The following is a 14432-nucleotide window of genomic DNA, read 5'->3' as shown; positions in this document are numbered from 1 at the left end:
GTGTTTGTCAACTTAAGATGTGTAGACTTCAACTCCCAGAATTCCCCAGCCAGCATGTTGTCAAGGTTAAGATATACTTCTTTAAATGCATCCAAGCTAAAGTTCCACATAAGCTGTAAGTAGAACTTTCTTCGAAGTTCATGCTGGACAAAACATTCTACAATTGTTTACGGATCAATCCCTAACTTTATTACCACCACTCCTCATAGTAACATGCCTTCACATCAATTTGCTGTGAAAGTATTTCCTCTTTAATAAACAAAGCCAGTGACGTTCTTTTCCACACAAAGTGCAAGAGAGGTCCAGATCATGAATAGAATAGAAATGGAACAGGAGGTTGATAATTAAAGGGGGTAAAGTTTTTCATGAATTATTAGAACTATGATGAAATTAATTGAATAGTGAATGAAGTAAAAGTATGTGATAATATTGCAAACGTGACAGATAAAAGTATATAAGTATAATAAATATAGAAATGAAATAAGAATTTTAGATACCATTTTAAAATAAGATAGGAGAATATTTAAAGAAAAATGAAATAAGCTATGATATGAATTGGAAATGAATATAATTGTGATGAATATAAATGATATGAAATTGATTATAATAAAAGAACATGTAATCAAGGCCATGTTTGTATTGAAATGTAAAAACCTGGAACCACACTGTCACCAAGAGATGTTTTTAAAATAAAAAAAATAAAAAAACCTTATTTATAAAAAAAAGAAAAAGAAATGGGACAGGAGTAGGGGTAGAGGTAGGGGTAGAATAGGAATAGAACAGAAAATGGAACAGAATAGTTGTATTGACACTTTAAATGTACACTAATCAGCATACATTAAAATAAAATTTCGTTGCATTCCGCTCATCATTTAGTGTCATCTGCTTCAAATTCCTCATTTGCCATTCCCCCTACTTCTATTCACATATGGAGAGGCAAATATTCAGTTAGGTATGCATACACAGTGATCTCAGGTGAATAATCTCTCAACTGACATGCATTTTTGACACCCCAGGGTCATGTAAAATCGTCATTTGCAACCTTCCCAGCCAGCTTCCAAACAGGCAGTCAATGGGGGGAGCAGGATTCACTTAACAACCACATGATTCACTTAAGAACCATAGTGGATTTGCTTAACAAATGTGGCCAAAAATGGTTGTAAAATCACACACAACTCATTTTATAATCGCTTTTGCTTAATAATGGAAATTCCGGTCCCAACTGTGTTCGTAAGTGAAAGACCACCCTGTATGGGGGATGAGACCCAGCCTCCCTGCCAGGACACCAAACCCTTCCCAGGATCTCTTTTACCTCCCCTTAGTTCCCTCCTCATTTCCAAGCACGCCGATGACTCTTCTATTCCCGTTTAAGAAAGACGTTGTGCCACCTTGCTCACCTTCGCAGCAAAGCTCCACATTTCGATCCGGTCGTTAAGGCGTTTTTTGCATTCTGGCTGTAACCGTACCCGCTTGTCCTCCAGAGCCTCCATGAGGCAGGACATCTCTGCAGAACGAAGGAAACACTGTCACAAAAGGGTCAGGAAAGTCCCTGCCACACCGCAAACCACCAATAGGACAGTATCCCCAGGAAGGAGGCTCCCCTTAGTGCAGGAATCCCCAAACTTGGCAACTTGAAGACTTGTGGACTTCAACTCCCAGAATTCTCCAGCTGGGAGTTGAAGTCCAGAAGTCTTAAAAGTTGCCAAGTTTGGGGACCCCTGCCTTAGTGCATGTTGCAGGTATCTTCCCAGCCAACTTCTTTCTCCTTCATTCCCATCTCCAAAATAAAATTAAAAATTAAAAAAACCATTTTAGAGATAGTCTGAAAACAAGATACTTCCAATTTGAAACATTTCCACCCCAAAAAAGTTTGAAAAGCAGGTTAAAAAATGCCCCTGTCCTCCCCAAATCTCTCTTTAGAGCAAGTGGCCGGTTTTAAGTTTCTGGGTTTTAAGTTTCTAAAAGAGGACCTGACCTGGGGTGCTCACATTGCAGCCCTGGTCGAAAGGGCCCAGCAGAGATTATACAACCTGAGACTTCTCAGGAAACAACTGAATGAAAAACTGCTGGTGACCTTCTACCGCTGCACCACAGAGAGTATCCTAACTTACTGCACCTCTGTATGGTTTGCCAATTGCACAGGGGCAGATAGGAAAACACTCCAGAGGGTTAACATCATTGCCCAGAGGATCATGAGTTGCCCTCTCCCTTCCTTGGAAGAGCTTTATAGCTCCCGCTGCCTTAAGAAAGTTCAAAACATCCTCAAAGATCCATCTCATCCTGGGCACCCTTTTTTTTGAACTCGTACCATCTGGCAGACGGTACAGGACAATAAAAACAAGGACAAATAGGCTGAAAAACAGCTTCTATCCCAGAGCAGTAACTCTATTGAATTCTACTGTATATAGTGCAATATTGATGCAATATCAGGGGTTTTCAATTTAATGTATAGAATGTGACGGATGTGTATTTGTGTTTATTTTCATAGTCATAATGTACACTGAAGATGGTGTTTGATTTCGTTGTGCAAGGTGCAATGACAATACATTAAACTAAACTAAACTAAACTTTATCTCTAGAGTGGTATTCATAGTGGAAAGCATCCAGGTTTGTAAGCAGCTGGAATGAACGGACTTTGTGGTCAGAACGGCCTTACTGTCTTAGCACTCCACTGACCGATCGGTTAACGCAAAACTTACGCCGGCCTCTTCCTGGAGTGATGGCGGCACAGTGGTGCTTGATGTCCAGCGCGCAGGCTGTGTGAAGGACAGGATCCACAAAAATGTCAGCCTTGCTTTCCTTCAGCATGTTCAGCACCTCCTGGAGAGCAGAAAGCCACAAGGGTCACCATCAGATAGGAAGTCAAGTTGTTCTCGAGCCAATGAAAACCGAAGGGCTTGGGGTTTTGGCATGAAGAAGAAGTAGAAGGCAAAGTGCAGAACAAGTATGGGCAGTGCTCATCCAGGGCAGCGGATTCTGGATATACTCCTAGCTGGTAGTTAAAATTAATGTGAAAACAAAACCCTTGCAAGGCTACTGTTGGGGTGGACGATTGTGGCTGCATCTCAACCATGCTTTAAAGAGGGAAGAGGGGAGTCAGTGGGCCATTCCAGCTGGAATAAAGATAGGGAGAGGTGCAAGTTAAAATAAAACTAACAGTTGGAATCCTTAAAGATGCCATTTAAAGCAGGGGATCCCAGCCCCCAACTGCAGCCCACCTCTGGGCCTTGAGCCACTGTGCTGCCACACTCGCACGTCAGTGTGCTTTATGGAGGGTTTGAGTTGTCTTCCCCCAGTAGTTCTCTTCACCTGGATTTAGAACCGAAGCCAGCCAAAAGCAAGCCCAGATTAATCCGCCCAGGCAATGGCCAATTAGCCCATAACACAAATAGCAAACTGCTCAAACAGCAAGTCCAGTAAACGAACATAAGGCCTCCAGGCAAAACTTAAAATTACATCCACGTTAGCTCACGGGTTATAGTAATTCAGAATGCCAGGAAACACAAACGAGCACACAGCCATGACCAACACATGTGGCTTTCAGAAACACTTCCCTCTGTCTGCCGTGCTAAATGGCTTCCAGTTCAGCCCATCAAGAGGGGTGGGCCCTTTTCCCGAGCAATCTGGCAGACCTCAGTTTCTCTGCCCTGCATGCTCTTGAGATGTACCATGGCAGGTAGCTCCTCCCTCTCCTGTTCACTGGCCTGCAAGCTCTCCCCAGCTGAGGCCTGTTCTGCCGGCAGGTCAGGGTCAATAATTCCTGATGTGCCAGGAATGATCTCATTCTAAGAGCCTCAGTGGCACAGTGGTTACAGTGCAGTACTGCAGGTTACTTCTGCTGAATGCCGGCTGCCTGCAGTTTGGCAGTTCAAATCTCATCAGGCTCCAGGTTGGCTCAGCCTTCCATCCTTCTGAGGTGGGTAAAATGAGGACCCAAATTGTGGGGGCAATAGACTGACTCTGTAAACCGCTTAGAGAGGGCTGGGAAGCACTGTGAAGTGGTATATAAGTGCTATTGCTATTTCCCTTCCCTTGTAGTTAGAATGCAGCATTGCAGGCTAATTCTGCCCACTGCCAGGAGTTCAATTCTCACCAGGCTCAAGGTCGACTCAGCCTTCCATCCTTCCAAGGTGGGTAAAATGAGGAGCCAGATTGTTGGTGGGGGCAAGAGGCTGACTCTGTAAACTGCTTAGAGAGGGTTGCAAAGCACTGGGAAGCAGTATATAAGTCTAAGGGCTTATGGCTATTCTTTGAGTCGACCTCTGAGGAAGCATCTAAGGAGTTGTCCAAAAGAGACATCACAGCCATTCGGAACCAGGCCCCACAAGTGGTGGGTGAGTATGCAAGCATCCCCGCACTTGTGCAAACAGTGGGCGAGGGCATGCACATGCTCTCCATTTGCACAAGCGGCGGGCCTGTGTCTGCCTCTCATGCAATTGGAGCTGCACATGCGCACACTTGCTCGCTGCTCACGTGGAACTAATCCCCTCTCCACACCCCCGGTCCACAAAGGTTGTGGAACTCTGATTTAAAGACCACAGTTCTGATTCCAGATTATCTCCCAAAGGCAGATAAATGCTACTGACTCCAAGGTGCCTCCCTCCCCTTGGAAGACGAGAACCAGGGCTTTTATCTGTGTGTCCATTATCTGTGTGTGCAGCAGGACCACTCACCTTTTTACACATCTCTGCTTTAATTTTGAGCAAATTCACTTTCAGGCACTCTTCTACCTGCCCTGTCTGCTCCTGGGCTGCAGCCTCTTCTGCGCACAAGTTAAAAATCTGTAAGGACACAAAGCAGGTTAGAATGGAGCCATCCCAGGACAACAACCTAGCAAAGTTCAAGTATTTATAAACAGAGAACAGAAACATGGAACATGCGAACAAGGATGGCAGCAAACAAAGGGGAAGGAATGCTGTCCCTTTGCCCATGGCAAGTGGATTTGTGCTCAAAATAGTTTATCCTTGTATTCTGGAGCCAAGGGACAGAGAGCACCGCTATATTTAAGGGTGGAAACTTTAGCTGAGGAATGTGGCCTAGGATCAAATTTAGAAGCTAGTCATTTAAGATGATACCAGCTTGGTAATAATAGGTTTAAAAACATCATGGAATGGGAAGTGCTCAGAGGCTGAAGGCGGCTTTGGCAGTGTGCTATGGCCATTACAGAGGCAAATGTGAGTTTAGAATTACATCAATACAAGCAGAGTTTCCAAATATGGAAAGTACATCCTTTCCAGATATTCTGCGTCAGTCCAACCTCAAGTACTGGACCCAATTTTGGGCGCCACATTTTTAGTAGGATTCAGGGAAGCTGGAACAGGTTCACAGTGAGGCAATGTGGATCTGCAAGGGAGCAGAAAAATTGTCTAGGAAGGAAGAGAGCCTGGTTAGACCGAAGGAGGGGGAGGTTAGTGGAAGGAGAGCCCTTCTCGAAAACCGGAAAATGTGGCCTAAAGAACCTTTACTTTATTATCATTGCACCTTGTACAACGAAATCAAACACCTTTTTCAGTGTACATCATGACCATGAAAATAAACACACATCCTTCACAATCTATACAATTGAATTGAAAACCCAATATTGCATTAATATTGCACTATACAGTAGAATTCAAAAGAGTTAGTGCCCTGGGATAGAAGCTGTTTTTCAGCCTCTTTGTCCTTGTTTTTATTGTCCTGTACCGTCTGCCAGATAGTAATAGTTCAAAAAAAGGGTGTCCAAGATGAGATGGATCTTTAAGGATGTTTTGAACTTTTTTAAGCCAGCGAGAGCTGTAAAGCTCTTCCAAAGAGGGGAGAGCACAACCAATGATCCTCTGGGCAATGAGATTAACCCTCTGGAGTGCTTTCCTATCTGCCCCTGTGCAATTGGCAAACCATACAGAGGTGCAGTAAGTTAAAATGCTCTCTATGGTGCAGCAGTAGAAGGTCACCAGCAGTTTTCCATTCAGTGGTAGTATAATCTCTGCTGGGCCCTTTTGACCAGGGCTGCAATGTGGGCACCCCAGGTCAGGTCCTCTTTTAGGGTAACACCCAGAAACTTAAAACCGGCCACTTGCTCCACTAGGTCTCCATTGATAACCTCTGCCTTATTCCAGGAAAACAGGGCACGGAATGAGAGCCAGTCCTTCTTCCAAAACGTCTTGCCATCACCGGACATGCTCCAAACAGCTTTAAATTGGAGGGTCATAACTGAGCCCAGAATTAGTTGTAAATCATGATGATCTTAAGATGGGACACCGATTTTATGTCCGCTTTTGCAGCGGTGAATGCAAAAGGCCATAAATATGGGCACTTTGGCCAAGTGCCCAAAATTTGATCACATGACTGTGACTGTGCATGTGACACAACTTCAAAACCGGGTTGTAAGAAGCTCTGGGGAAGTCCACTGTAATTTCAAACAGTCGCTAAGCAACAGGAGTCAAACTTGATCACTGTAATGGCCCCTTTCAATTCAGTGGCTCTAAGTCAGAGGTCTCCAAACTTGGCAACTTTAAAACTTGTGGACTTCAACTCCCAGAATTCAAGTCCACAAGTCTTAAAGTTGCCAAGTTTGGGGACCCCTGTTCTAAGTATTTGCAAGTTCAGATTTTTCTCACAAGTATCAGATATTCTTGCAGGGACTGCCAGTTTCTGGCAATTTGGCAGTTCAAATCCCACCAGGTTCCAGGTTGACTCAGCCTTCCATCCTTCCCAGGTGGGTAAAACGAGGACCCATATTGTTGGGGGCAACAGGCTGACTCTGTACACCACTTAGAGAGGGCTGTCAAAACACTGTGAAGCGGTATGTAAGTCTAAGTGCTATTGCTATTATTAGATTTATCGGCTGTCATGGTGTTGTTGCATTTAATTCCTTCTTCACCTGAATGGTAATGTCATTTTGGTCTAGAGTTGTTTCTCTCAACCTTGGTAACTTTAATATAGGTGGACTTTAACTCCCAGATTTAGCTGGCTGGGAAATTCTGGGAGTTGAAGTCCACCTACCGGTATCTTAATGTTGACAAAATTGAGAAATTCAGCCCTACAGTTTAGTGCTCATGTATTTTTCCAATGGCTTCACCCGCTTATTTTTTAGAAACTTCCCCCCTCCCCAGCATTCCCATTCCACGGGACGTTCAGCGTACGGAGAGCTGAAGTCCAAGTTCCTGACCATATAGGCAGGGTATGGTAGGGATCTTGGACTTATACAAGCCGTGTAAGTCTAAGTGCTATTGCTATTGCTGTACTACAGAGAGGATTGCTCCAGAATTCACCCAAGAACTCAAATCCTCATTGGCAGCTGCATTTTGTCTGTAGTAGAAAAGTTCAAATAACAGGAATTCCAGCTTTTAGCTTTTCTGTTTCTTCCAAAAGACATAGAGGAGAGTTATTTTCACAGAGATCTTAAACTGCAGAAAGACTCCGTTAACCTCAGGAAAAAAAGCCCTCACCAATAAAGGAATGTTATCATTCCAAAGGTGCTTTTTTCAAGAGGCAACTGGATTTTCTGATTTTTCTTTGAAGCCGTTTCGCTTCTCATCCAAGAAGCTTCTTCTGCTCCTCCCCACCATCCAGTCAGAGCTGAAGAAGCTTCTTGGATGAGGAGCGAAACATCTTCAAAGAAAAAAAAAACCAGAAAGTCCAGCTGCTTCTTGAAAAAAAGCACCTTTGGAACAACCATGCCCTGGAGGACTTAGAATCTCCAGAGACAAAGGAATTGAATGAATGAGCTGAGTTCCGGACAGGTCAATACCAGAGGAGAGTTCTGATATATGATACTAAACTGGTTTTCCACAATGTTTCACTCCATTCACAAATGTAAATTCAATATAAATGATGGCAATTGTGATAAAGGGATTCACAGAGCTGTACACCCCGGTTCATGATTCCTGTTATTTAAATGATGTGGTTAAAGGTGATAAGAACTTGTTGACATATTTAGGGGTAAAGGAGGACTGAATGTGGAAGCTCCCACCTCTTCTGAGCAGTGCATTTGCAACTGAGGATCTAACCGGTAATCCAGAGCAGATTCCTCAATGATCACTCGAATCTGATCTTCACAGTCTGAAGAAAGACGCTGTTCAGAAACAAGAACAAGAATCATGGTCACGCTGGAGAAGAACCAAGCCTGATGTCATTCTCAACATCTGACTTGCCACGCAGCTGAAAGGAGATTAAAAACTGGCCAATTTAGTAATATCTAGCCTTGCAATATACAAAATCCTCTACAAACTGTTTACAAGCTACATTACAGATCAGTTGTAAAACAAAACACAATATTTATTTTGTTCAAAAGCAAACTATTTTTCATGGTGGTTGATGAGATGGCTTGACCTGCCTTTTCACTTCTGCTTTTTTTCCCCTTTTGTTTTGTTTTGTTTCTATAAAGCCACAATTGCAGCTTTGTTTTGTCTTTTCAGCACAATGAACAGGAGGATGGGTGTCCAATCCTATCTCCAAACCAACAAGTAGCAATTTGCGTCATCAAGCTCATATTTTTTCAGGGTTGCAGAAAAACAAAGACTCTTTATCCAGCTAAACTCTTAGGTAAAAGCCCTTGAAACCCACAGCCATTGTTGGTTCCCAGACTAGACAGCTGGATTGCACAAATTAATGCAGTTTGGAAGCCTGATTTGATGACCCAGACCAGTAATCCCTGTCAATGTTTTTGGTCAAACTGCTTCCAAATAAAAGTCTCTAGCTCAGAGGCCAAGCTAGCAGGTCAGTGAAAGTGCCCGGCACATCAGCCTTCTTGTTTCTAGGGGTTCCGTGGGTTTCCATTCTCCAAAATTCTTAACCATGACCGAACTGGTAAGGAATTGCAGAAGTCAGCTCACACCTCTGCTGCAGGCAGGCAGAAGCCCGTGACCTGCAAAACCCAATCAGGGATGCAAGATTGACACAGGCTTTCTTTAAGCTATTGTAATGCCAGGAGTTAGAAGATTGGAACCCAGCAGCTTAATAAGCGCATTAAGGCGGGTCTCCTCGATTTCCTTTTTTCTGTCACACAAATGCCACGGTTGTGTGACAGCCTAAGAGTTTGTTTAGTTCAAGGATTCTCAAACTTGGCAACTTTAAGACTGGGTTAGGGTTAGGAGAGTTGAAGTTCTGGGAGTTGAAGTCCACAAGTCTTTAAAGTTGCCAAGTTTGGAGACCTCTGGTTTAGTCGATAAGCTTGTAATGGGATCTCCCTTTGGATTGAGACAGACTTCTCTTCCTTTCTCAACCTCTGCACAGTTTCTATAGAAGTGGCAAGGAAGCTCTGTGGACTGTTCTGGCCAACGCATGTGTGATATGTAAAATTATACCTGTGAAAATATAAAGCAATGGTAACGCCATCTTTAACCTCTGTGTTAACCTAAGATAATTTACTGGAATGTTACGTAAGAATTCTCTATCATTTTATATAAAGATTACATATTTGGCAGGTTACGTTGACCGGTGTCATGTTAATGATGAAGATTACTGGAAATGGGAATAGTAAACAGGAAACAGATGCTATGCTACAATAACAGCCTTGGAAGCCATATTGTGCTGTCCCAGCCAGTCTATGGGAATTGGATAGTACTTAGGAATTATGAGCTGTCCCCTTAAGGGAATGCATCTTGGTAAATGTAGTTAAAGGTATCCTGGGAAATGTAGTCCATGTCACGTGACCACATCTGTAATCCTGATTGGTCATTGAATTGACCCTTGGTGGGTTGGGGGAGGTTTTCCTCATTCTTTGTCTGAACTCTCTAACTCATGGCAGCTTCTTTCTATCGCTACGAGATGGGTTAGGAGATAACCATCTTTTACTACAAAACAGATATACAAAGGATTGGTCACTAAAGAAGAACTTTGTCACAAATGTGAGTTATGAGGATACCTGATGAACCAATAAATGTTCTTTGTTATGGACGTCTTGTTATCTATCTGCATCTGTACAGTTTATAAATCCACCTCTGTGCAGAAGGCAGAAAACATATTGTTCTTGGAAACTTCGAGGCTGCCACATTTAGTGCCTGGGGATTTGGGAGGGGGGATTTCTTAGTGAGTAGAAGATTAGACACAACAACATTCTTTCTTAAAAGTCAAGGACAAGTTACCCTGTACCTGGAGAGGAGTGTCTGGACTCTGGAGGATTGGCTCCAGTTGGGACGACGTTTGATTGGGCCATCTGATGGACTGATGGGTGCAGGGGTTGGATCTTTGAATTTCTCTTGGGGAAGGAAAAACCCAAAACTCTCATATTCAGGTTTTCCCCAGATGTGCCAATATGACTTCTCTAATAAATTCTTACTTGGATGGACTTTGTTTCTGAGTGCTGAATGATTCTTATTGGAATCTCATTGGAACACTGACAATGCACAGGGCAGCATTACCTGGTCTGCATATTTCAGTTTCAGGCAAGATATGACCTGCCCTTCCAGCTCTGACTCCTCCTTGGCTTTACTCAGAATGCTCTGGCAGAATTTGGGAATGTCTGCTTTGCATGCCTTCCTGAGCACTGGATTCAGACGATAATCTGCCAGAGAGAAAAAGGTTAAATCGGGCTTGAAGATTCACAGGGGAGGCATCTCTGCAGAGCTGTGCTGGGTTGACAAAGCAACCTACAAGTAGAATTGCATCTGAATGCTCTCTAATGGAGCAAATTATAAAGGGGTTACCGGAAAGAAAGGTCTGGAATACAGTTCCCAAACACTTAAAGAGACTTCATTTTTAAGCAGCAAATGTGCACAGATTATGAGTACAAAAAAATGGCTTCACTGAACAGCAGACAATGCTTGCTGGAATCTCAAAAGGCAGAGGTAATGGTTGAATGTGATACTCTTTGTCTGGTTAAATGAGAATTCAAAATTACCATGATTTTATATTGAGCAAAATAGCCTAGGCCCCAAGTCTTTTCCAGTTCAGTGGCTTTTTCCATTGTGGGTTTTTTTAATGGAAAGTAGAAGATTTCCTATTCAGTATGATCCAAGGCAAAAATGAAATAAAATGATTCATTTTAAGCAAAGAAGAGCTCTCAGAATTTCATCTAATTCCAATTGGGTAATGCAATGGACATTTTGCTAGAGAAAAGTTGCTTTGGCTACCTAATGCAGAATTCAACATGTTCCCTTTTTCCCTCCCTCCTTTTTTGCGGTTGTGTGTTCGGTCTTTATTGAATTCATCTCTTTGTCTATGCCAAAGTCCCTCCCAGCCATGCTAGCTGAGATTCTTTCAACCAGCCAAAGTCCAAATTTGGGACTTTCCATAAGCCAGGTAAATTCTTCTCTGAGATACATTTCCTCTCTAATTCAAATATATTTAGTAAGTTGCAACCAAGTGCATTTGTAGATTTGATCATTACATTTCAGTTAACTTTGAAATAATAAAATGCTCTGTATGAAGATGACAGGTCTGTGACCATCATGGGAAATTTCACTTGGAAGGCACCTGCCGAGGGTAGATTTGAGCAGACATAAAATGCACAGCCTACAGGAAAGCAAGCATGACATTCTGCTCAAACAAGCTCTGTGTGTGGGTATGGTGATTTCAAATGCAGAGAGGTGGCTAGAAATCAGAGCTTTCAGTACTACACAATAAAAGCAAACAACAAACACAAATAATACACCCCAGAACGAGAAAGCAGAGGAGCATGTGTAAGGAACACAATCAAAGAAAATTGTGAACTCCTTTTGCAGGTTTTCAATTCACTTCAAAGCCCCGAATGCAACTTGTCCTGCCTAGCGAATAGAATCCTCCCACAAACGAAGGCAGGCCATTCTGTTCTGGTTCCACGCAGCCCCAGACCATTACCTGTGTTCTGGGTAATCTGGCGCTTTGTGATCATCTGCTTGCATTTGGGATCCATCACCTCGCTGTTTTTGTTCTGTTTCAAGCACTGCAGCATGTTCTTTGCATCTGCTTCTGGGCAGAACCTCTGCCAACCAAGAGAGACAGAGAAACAACAACTCAGCAAGGAGAAACCTCTCCCGTACTTGGACATCTCCTCCAAGTAGGAAACAGTGCAGGGTGGAGAGCCTCCTGCTTGGACTGGCTCAGAGATCCACCCTTCCTCCAAGACCCAGACCGAGGACATGGAGCACTGGATCTCTCTGAAATGCCTGCCCCAATTGTGTGGGGCATGGTCTGAGAGCCATCTCTATTGGAGCAAAGCTCTCTAAAAAAGAAGGACCTTCTTAGAAGAGACACTCCACTGCATGATTGATCCTACCAAACACTACAAACCCTAAATCAGGGGTGTCCAACCTTGGGAACTTTAAGACTTGTGGACTTCAACTCCCAGAATTTCCTCAGCCAGCTTTGAATTCTGGGAGTTGAAGTCCACAAGTCTTAAAGTTCCCAAGGTTGGACACCCCTGCCCTAGATGGAGGATTAGCAGGGGAGGGGTTGGGTTCAGGTGGACCTGTTTAATAATGTTATTTGGCTAACTGCCAAATCCCACCCCTGGCTGGCTCTGCTCACCCCACCCCGCCACTCCCAGGAGTTTCCACGCAACCTGTTTTGGATTTATTTTATTTATTTGTCAAGCAATTATAAGATAACAGGTATAAGTAAAAACATAGTTATGAATACATGGATACATATAAGAAAAATAAAAGAAACAATAGGACAGGAACGGTAGGCACGATTGGTGAGCTTATGCACGCCCCCTACAGGCCTCTTAGGAAGGGGGTGAGATCCATAGTAGACAGTCTGAGGTTAAAGTTTTTGGGGTTTGGGGAAGAAACCACAGAGTCAGGTAGGGTATTCCAGACATTGACCACTCTGTTGCTGAAGTCGTATTTCCTGCAATCAAGTTTGGTGCGGTTAACCTTGAGTTTGTATCTATTGTGTGCTCTTGTATTGTTATGATTGAAGCTGAAGTATTCATTGACAGGTAGGACATTGCAATGTATGATCTTATATACTATACTTAGATCGGACCGAAGGCGGCGTAGTTCTAGGTTTTCTAGGTCTAGAATTTCGAGTCTGGTGGCATAAGGCATTCTGAAACGAGTAGAGGAGTGGAGAACTCTTCCTGTGAAATATTTCTGGACTTTCTCAACTGTGTTAATATCAGATACGTAATGCGGGATGTGAGGTAAGTGCAGAGCACACCCAGGGGCTCTGGGAGGGGGGAAAATGGGCCTCCTGGAAGTTCTGGAAGTCCGGAAACGAGCCCATTTCCAGGCTCCAGAGGACCTCCGCAGCCAGGGGGAGGCCATTTTCACCATCCCAGAGGCCAAGGGAAGCCTCCAGAGCCCAGGGAAAGCAAAAAACAGGCCTCCTGGACGTTCCAGAAGTCCGAAAACAGGCCCATTTCCAACCTCCAGAGGACCTCCGGAGCCCAGGGAGGCTGCTTTCGCTGTCCCAGGAAAGCCTCCAGAGCCTGGGGAAGGTGGAAAACAGGTCTCCCACCATGGTGGTGCACAATCCTTGCACAGAGCAAGTGAGGGATGAGGGCATTGAACATGCTGAGCCTTGCATACCCATCCCTTAACTCCCCCCACTGCGGAAGCCGTGGTGGTGCCCTGGTTAGAATGCAATATTTCAGGCTAATTCTGCCCACGAGTTCAATCCTGACCATTTTAAGGTTGACTTAGACTTCCATCCTTCTGAGTTGGTAAAATGAGGACCCAGATTGTTGGGGGGCAAGAGGCTGGCTCTGGAAACCACTTAGAGAGGCCTGTAAAGCACTGTAAAGTGGTATTTAAGTCTAAGGGCTATTGCTATTTTCCTTCTTTCCTTCCTGTTAAATTCAGTATTGCAGGCTAACTCTGCCCACTGCCATGAGTTCGATTCTCACTGGCTCAAGGTTGACTCACTTTCATCCTTCCGAGATAGGTAAAATGAGGACCCTGTGTCATTCCCCTGTTGGAATATGATTCCGAGGGGGAGGTTGAGCAGCTGACAGGGAGTGGGAATGTGGCTCTGGTGGCTGTGGAAGAAACTGGGGAAGGGCACAGTCTGGCTGGGCATTCAGAGGAAGACCCAGGCCCACCCCCTCTTCATCCTAGGGCATGCAGGGAGGAACGGAGAAGGGAGCAACGTGGGTTACGGGGGAGAAAAGGGTCCTGATTCCCTTCATTAGCTGCAGCTGGGAAAACAGGATTTAAAAAGGTCGTTTGCACACAGCACCTTGCTGGAAGCAAAATGTGAATTATTTTGGTTTGTCAAGTCTTATCTGGGTTCTGGCATCCTCCCAACTGTGTTTCATTATCTTTTGAAGTCTGCAATTCCTTATCCTGCCCTGTGTCGTTAATTGCTGCAGCGGGGGTTGTGTAGGTTTTTATTTATAATCTATATGTACTTTGGGTTTGGACTGAATTTCTTCCCTTTAAGAACTGTTCTTGGGAGAGTTTTTTCTCCAGCCGATGATAACTGGACATTGGGGACCAAGTTGGAGGTATTAAAGGGACTTTGTTGCTTTTGTGCCACACTCCTTTGGGTCATCACACCCAGATTGTTGAGGCCAAGAGGCTGAC

General features: G+C 44.0%; 1 protein-coding gene across 2 annotated transcripts in view; it reads right to left on the bottom strand.

Moving 5' to 3' along the window:
• GLG1 (golgi glycoprotein 1) overlaps positions 1 to 14432 on the bottom strand; it is an 85312-nt gene that overhangs the window by 4652 nt on the left and 66228 nt on the right. For both annotated transcript variants that reach the window (XM_026680145.2, XM_087971777.1), the window contains exons 20-25: positions 11761 to 11884; positions 10344 to 10486; positions 7955 to 8056; positions 4674 to 4781; positions 2700 to 2820; positions 1398 to 1504 (exon numbers count right to left, since the gene is read on the bottom strand). In XM_026680145.2, the coding sequence (XP_026535930.1) occupies positions 1398 to 1504; positions 2700 to 2820; positions 4674 to 4781; positions 7955 to 8056; positions 10344 to 10486; positions 11761 to 11884 (705 nt within the window). The remainder of the gene's footprint in view (positions 1 to 1397; positions 1505 to 2699; positions 2821 to 4673; positions 4782 to 7954; positions 8057 to 10343; positions 10487 to 11760; positions 11885 to 14432) is intronic.

This window comes from Notechis scutatus, chromosome 9 (assembly GCF_049901735.1).
Source record: "Notechis scutatus isolate UNSWTSFEM ecotype Mainland chromosome 9, rNotScu1.2, whole genome shotgun sequence".
Taxonomy (NCBI): domain Eukaryota; kingdom Metazoa; phylum Chordata; class Lepidosauria; order Squamata; family Elapidae; genus Notechis; species Notechis scutatus.
This window is presented reverse-complemented; position numbering and strand designations above follow the sequence as displayed.